Here is a 7107-nt window from a genome sequence, read left to right as displayed (position 1 = left end):
ACCGTGGTATGTGCCCAGCAGTGAAGCTAGTATTGTTACACCCCTGATATGTTTGTCTTCCAGTCCTATTAAGCACAAGCCACAATTGTCTCTGGCCCAAAGGTCCATGTAAAGGACTGGGAATGGGAAGGCTGTTGAATCTGTCAAAGCACTGGTTTGATTTCATGAGGTTAACGCTGAGGATTCTGAAGAATTTGGTCTTTGACGATTACTGCAGGGTGAAACGTGACTCCTAATATTACCGTGTGGGAGAGGTAAGAACCACGAGGCATTTCCACTCAGTTTGCCATGTTTACAGACGGGACAGTGTCAATATGGTTTAATTTAGTGAGAAAATAAACCTCTGAACTTCAACTGGAAAAACAAGCAAATCTGTTGGGACCAAAATATGATAAAATGATGATAAAATGTGACATATAAAAGCTCCTCTAGCATAGTTGTATAGGTGTGAACATTTTTAAGCTAACCCTTTTCTAAAGCACCTCATTATCCAATTCCTCAGCCGACAGAAATGAAGAAATGTGAGCAACATGAAGTAAAGTTCCCTGATTTTTGCCAATTTTCCAGTCAGTTTGTAGAAAAAGATAAAAATGATCTCCATTTTATGAATGTACCAGACAACCCCACAGTATTAATTACTTTGGAATGAAAAGGTAATTAACACCTTGTAATTTTCTACTGATTTTTTTTTTTCTTCTTGTTTTCCAAAACTATTTCAGACAAGCAAACAGCTACTAAAATGAGACATAACTAACCCACTTTAAACACGTCTGTTTTCAAAGGATGATGCCATTTGTCAACGGACTCCCTTGAGAAAGTCGGTTTTAATCTCAGTGGGACTTTCCTGGTTAAATGAAGGTAAAGTACAAAAATAAACCTAATGATTGGGACACTTCGTATGTGCAAATTAATTTTAATTCAGTCATATCCAAAGAATGAACAGTTCGTTTGAGGTCATGGCGCATTATCCCTTCAAAACTTTCATTTTTTGTTTTGTTCAGACGGACATTCTTGCGTGTTTTGGATAATTTTCCTTCTGTACATTAAATGTGTTTGGGCTGAAGGTCACAAACTGATGGCCAGACATCCTCCTGCATGATTTTCCAATAGGAATTGCAGAAGCCAGTCAATAGAGCAGATTTCATTGTTTCTTTAGTCATTCAGGCTGTGAAGCAGCAAAGCAGCCTCGTTTGGGGCCCTCTGGATTATTTTGTGATGAGGTTTGTCAGCCCAGGCGGTTGATGCAGATTCATGTTTAGAAAAATGTTGAGCAGCAATTTACACCGACACGAGGCCATTCAAAAAATACACAGATATATTAAAGTCTTTAGAAAAAAAGCAAGGTTCAACTCAAAGAATTACTTTTTCCATCAACCAGGTGTTTTGTTTTAATTCAGTTTGATGGGATGTGGGACTTTAAACACCCAGTGGTTATAATCAAAAAGTAGACCTGGGAGCACCGAGCCATATCTATCTATCTATCTATCTATCTATATATATATATATATATATATATATATATATATATATACACACACACATATATATATATATATATATATATATATATATATATATATAGATAGATAGATAGATAGATAGATCTATATATATACGTATATATATACATACATACATACATACATACATACATACATACATACATATATATATATATATAGATATGGCTCGGTGCTCCCAGGTCTACTTTTTGATTAAATATATTCGATTGTTGCTGAAAATACACGCGCCCACGCGTACGTACACGCTAACAAAATTAGACAAAGACAATGAATCTGAACATTTTGGCACATTGTATACTGTTATTGTTTTTGACCAGGCAAATTCTGTGATATACAATTATTTACAGATTCCTTGGCAAAGTCAGACAGCTTTGCTTGATTCATTAAAAATATTGCATGTTTAGCTTATCATTCAGCTCAGGTAAAATGAAGTTAAAACTTTTTTTATTTTTTTTTTTTACACTTTTAATAAAAAATAAAAATAACGTCGAACATTTTTGTGGCCCCTGAGTACTTTCAACTTGACATATTTGGCCACAATGTCAACAAGTTTGGACACAACTGGTGTACACATTTCTTTGTTTGGATTGTAAAGTGTAAACTTGGATTTTTGAGTTATTTTTTTTCTTTTGGATATCCCAGGCGGGTATTTTATCAAATGTTTGGAGACATCTGTTAGAATGAGTCACAGATAGAACCAAACCTGGTCATAGCTACTAACACAAACTGTAATGATGGCAAGAGTGACATATCCAATGATTGGACTGTGTTTCTGTATATTTAGCTTACTAAATGGGAAAGGGACGTTTTCCATACTATTCACACAGTCATCGAAAACACCTAAGTACACACTTAATGTTTCTGTAGGATTTCAAAGGGGAGCAACTCTCAGACATTGCCAATAAAAAACAATGTCTGAGTAATAGCAAGTACATCAACTTCTACTAACAGAGGTTAGTAGAAGTTCTGTTAGAGCGTACGGTCTGTGTTTACATGGAGCCGTGATGGAAAGGCATCAGGAATGACTTTATGGAAGCCACCTCCACCACTCGTTTATCAAAGGAGGACTGTAAGGGCAAGCAAGGACCGTCATTCAGCCGTGAGAAGGATTACTCACAAGTGGAAAACATTTAGGAGCGTTTCCAGTCTTCCTAGGGACTCAGTTAGCAAATGAAATGTTACAGTTCATGGAGACACAATTGGACCACAGGATCTTTCCATGTCTTAGTCACAGAGTTGACAATAAACTCATCTATACCCCAAACTATCATAGAGTCCAATGCAGTCATCTGTCTGATAGTTAGGATGGACTCAACTAGGATAGACTAAGCTAATTAGACAGATGGGATGAGTTTAACTGTGTGTCCACATGGATCTGTTTTTTTGGGAGTCCAGATAACAAATACCCAGAGTGGAAAAATTTAAAAAATGTTTCAGTGTGTACATCCAAGCTGTGTCTCTTTTGATACGATGACGTCGTAGCTCTATCTCTCTATGTATCTCAGTTGACATGGCTATCTCGGTGTTGTTTGGCGTTATTCGCATCGTTCTGTGACACTGTTACAACACCACCGACTGACCGGCAGAGGTACTACAGCGTATTCTGTTGCGCTAGATCTGGCCGTGTGGACAAACATTTGTTTCTCATTCGTTTATGAAAATGTACCTTTTTGTAATGACACGATTCGCCTACAATGGTACGACGGATTGATTAAACAATACAAAAGACAATGTCTAATCACCATTGCAACTAATGGTGTTTCAACAACTATTTAGTTTTTCCTACAAATGTATAGTCTCTGGCTGAGTGGAAGTTGTGTTAGCTAACAAGCTTTCAGGTGCTAAAGACAAGGGAGCTAGCATAAGAGGCAACACAGCTATCATACTTATTACCACCATATGTGGTACACTTGAAAACAACACAAAAAAAGCTAACACAAAAAAAATTACTGTTTTTTTTTCTCCCCAACATTTCAAAGTAGAAAATTCAAGTGCAATTAATGTACCAAATATTAGTTAAATCACATACATTTCTCTCTAAAGTAACACTTTGTCGCTTCTAGGTAGTTTATCTCTTCTTGTTATATATATATATATATATTTTTTTTTTCATAAAAAGAAAAAACAAATTGGTGTTATCTGTTCATGTGCTAAGATGGATGAAGCACAGGCTAAGGTGGAATTGTTGGGATGCAATTAATTCATTTGTCACATTTAAGTACTTTAAGCGCATCTGCTGATCAGCCCAAAGTAATGAATGCTGTAGGAATACACCTGTCCACTCTCTTTGTGGGTCAGTTCATAATGACGCATCATGACTCTATGACTGGATGTGTCCGTGCATTGTTCAGACATATCCCAACATTCGGTAACAACATGACAACATAGCAGAAGACAGAGAAAAGCATTGCTAATACTAAGCGACCGTGGAGGAGTTTGGAGGTAGAGGGCAAAAATGTAAGAAAATAAAGATTAATGGACACAGCAGAAGCTGATATTGGTTAGCTAATACAAGCTTGCTGTTATTACTAATAATTCAGTATTAATGTTATTCTATTAGAACCACTCTATAATAAAACAGACTGTATAGTGAAAGCTTAATTACATATTTCAAAGAGACCGTGACAATGCTTAAAGGGATAGCTTGGATTTTTTGTAAGGTATTGCAAATACTATTACTCTCAACAATAATTACAGTATTGAGAATATGTCATACTGCAGTGAGTTTGAAAAAAAAAAAAAAAAAAACTAAGGAAGACTAACAGCTGGCCAGATGGAGCCGATGTTTAAGCGGTTTAAAAATATTCATATCTCATTGAGTACAACGCCATATTAGTGGATATTAACCTTTCACGCTTTCTTTGTTTTTCTCTAACAGGTCTATGCAACTAAAGTCACATAGGATCAGACTATCAATCCACCAAATCAGCTGATCATATGTTAGCAAGAGTAATAATTACCCCGAAACTACAATACCAGCAAGAGCACAGGACTGTACTGTTTCAACACGGAGCTGAGATCTAAAATTCTTAAATTTGTTTTTGAGAAAATCCACTGAGAAATGCAGATTAATATGAAGGATTTTAAGTTATTAGAATTAAACGTAAGATTTAAAGGGATCTGCAAATTCACTTTGTAATAGCCAAATAATAATCTTTTTTTTTTATTGTTGTTTTAACAGAGACACAATTATGCTATGCACAACTACTTAGTAAGTAATAACCACTTATCCATGATTACCTTTTAGCTCAGCTAGTTAGACTTGGGCCCCTCTCCCAGGAGTAAATGGATGTAGAGCAGACATATAAATAGCAGCTAATGAAGCAAACTAATAAAGCATCAGTCTGAAACAGCTTACTTTAACTTTAGAGTACTTGGACAGAAGCAGTACTAAACAGCAACAAACCAAACAACGGCCCTGCAGTTGATTGATGAAATGATCCCTTTTTTATCTTATCAGCAGGTGGTTGTCATCTCTCAAGCCTCAAATACAATGGATGCAGGGTGGATCAAAGGGAAAAGTTGACTATTTTATCATTTCAATTAAAGGAGAACTCTAGGTTGTGACCTGACAAGACAAAACTTTAGCAACATTTGACTGGAGGAACAAATCACAGTGGGGTTTTTCACATCAAGACGTTAGAGCAAAAAAAAAAAAAAAAAAAAAAAAATTATGCATTCCTTTAATTGATTCATTTGATGATGGTAATATTTTATATGTAATCCATGCAAATATACTACAAATGTATTGTAACTATAAATGTGAGAATAAGAAAGAAAGGCTTGTGCGTAAATACGACTTGCCAGTTTCCACCTTAATAAAAATAAAAACCAAACAGTTTGCGCTGGTTGCAAATCTGAGAAATATACATAAATATGAGAAGGTTTTCCCTTAAATGCATTCATAATGGCTCAACTAAATGTGTGTAAACTGCTTCAGAGGTGATCAGCATCTCCCTGACGCTGATCAGAATTAACGGGTCACACACACTCTTGCTTGCAAGCATTTAGCATTTGCAAATGGTTTTTCTTTCGTTTTCCACCAACTCATTGCAATCTGACATCTGTCTACTCCAGGAAAGCTGTAACTTTTCTCACAGAATGTCATTTCAAAAATCCAAGCTATCCCTTTTCAGTGACTTCACACCTGCACAACCTTTCAATGCGACATCTTTAGCCATGAGCCAAAGCCAAAGAACACCTTCCATAGCATAAACACTGGACAAGGAAGAAACAGCTAGCATGACTGCAATGGATGAAACTATCATTATTTGCAGAAACCTAAACATGATCATAAAAACATATTTATGACCCAAACTATGCTACAGGATATATTTTACATATTTTTTTCTTTGCTTGAAAACAATGGATTCTTTTGCTTGCACTTCAGAATTATGTGCTCTTCTGTTAGTTTTTTTTATACAAAATGCTGACATACTAAAATGAAGGGCAAGGGGTGTGAATACTTTTGCAAAGAACTGCCTTCAGTAAAATCTTTTTTTTTTTTTTTTTAAATGATCCCTTTTCTCACCAATGCGAATGACACATTGCAGTTTGAAATGCTGAAGTATGATGTAATAATTATACTGGTGTAAATCAATATCTACTCCACAAAATTATTGGCCACCAACTTCCTTTTGTCTCCAGTTTATGTAGGCCAGAATATTGAGTAAATTGCTGCACGGGTTGTTTCTATTGGACAATAATTTTTAGCTAGCAAGCTAGCTAAACTAACTAGCCAGCAAACTAGCTAGCAAGCTAGCTAACTATCAGATCAAAAATAAGCACATAAATTAATCAACAGTTTATGTTTATCAGCATTTGTGGAACAAAGATAATTTTAGACGCTGTAAGATGATCTTGCTAAGATCGGCTACTTAGTACACTATCACAGCATTTAGCTTCATTAACACTGTGCTTTCCATCCGTAGGACATTAATGAAAACTCTAGATGTTTTACATTGGTGTATTCAGGGTTATAACTCTCTTTGCTGAAATATAAGGAACAAATATATTACAAAATTAAATACTAATACAAATTTCTACAACACAATAATTACTGGCCTCCAAAAACCTATACTTGTCAAACTTTGGATGTTTAAGTGTAAAGTTACTATAAAGGATGGGGTTTACAGTTCTGTATTCAAGACGTTGAAAGGCATCATGTGACAACAGAGATTGAGGACAGGTACAGAAAATCTGGAGTTTTCGCCACAAATTGGGCGAAATCCTGAATGCGGGCAGAAGATGATCAGGGATTCAGTGTTACATGTAGGTCGGAGGGTCTGGAATGACGCAGGATCACAAGGATCTAGCAAGAAAGTGCAAGAAGATTTTCAGTCTAGCTGTATGGTCGCAGGAACCTGGTCACTTTGGACCGCAGCAGCTTGATGAAGGAGCGAGGGAACATCTCTTTGGACTCTGCACTTGTGTACTTAAAGTAATTCTGGGGGTGGGCGAGTACGTCAAACAGGGCTTTTATTAACTTCTTGTCCTGTCAAACAAAAGAGGCATAAACCATAAACACCGCTGCATATGGAAGGTTAGACAATACAAGGAGAGCTTTGCATCATCTTTTCAGTAC

At 36.1% G+C, this 7107-nt stretch overlaps 1 protein-coding gene across 3 annotated transcripts in view; it reads right to left on the bottom strand.

Annotated features, from left to right (window-relative positions):
- Window positions 1-3159: 3159 nt before the first annotated feature.
- The window catches only part of scube1 (signal peptide, CUB domain, EGF-like 1), a 91858-nt gene continuing 87910 nt past the window's right edge, over window positions 3160-7107 (bottom strand). For all 3 annotated transcript variants that reach the window (XM_044108454.1, XM_044108452.1, XM_044108453.1), the window contains one exon: window positions 3160-7017. In XM_044108454.1, coding sequence (XP_043964389.1) covers window positions 6865-7017 — 153 coding nt within the window. In that variant the 3' untranslated portion in view covers window positions 3160-6864. The remainder of the gene's footprint in view (window positions 7018-7107) is intronic.

The sequence above is a fragment of the Gambusia affinis genome, linkage group LG23 (assembly GCF_019740435.1).
Source record: "Gambusia affinis linkage group LG23, SWU_Gaff_1.0, whole genome shotgun sequence".
NCBI classification, from domain to species: domain Eukaryota; kingdom Metazoa; phylum Chordata; class Actinopteri; order Cyprinodontiformes; family Poeciliidae; genus Gambusia; species Gambusia affinis.
Note: the sequence above shows the minus strand (reverse complement) of the source record. Positions and strands in the feature narration are given on the sequence as shown.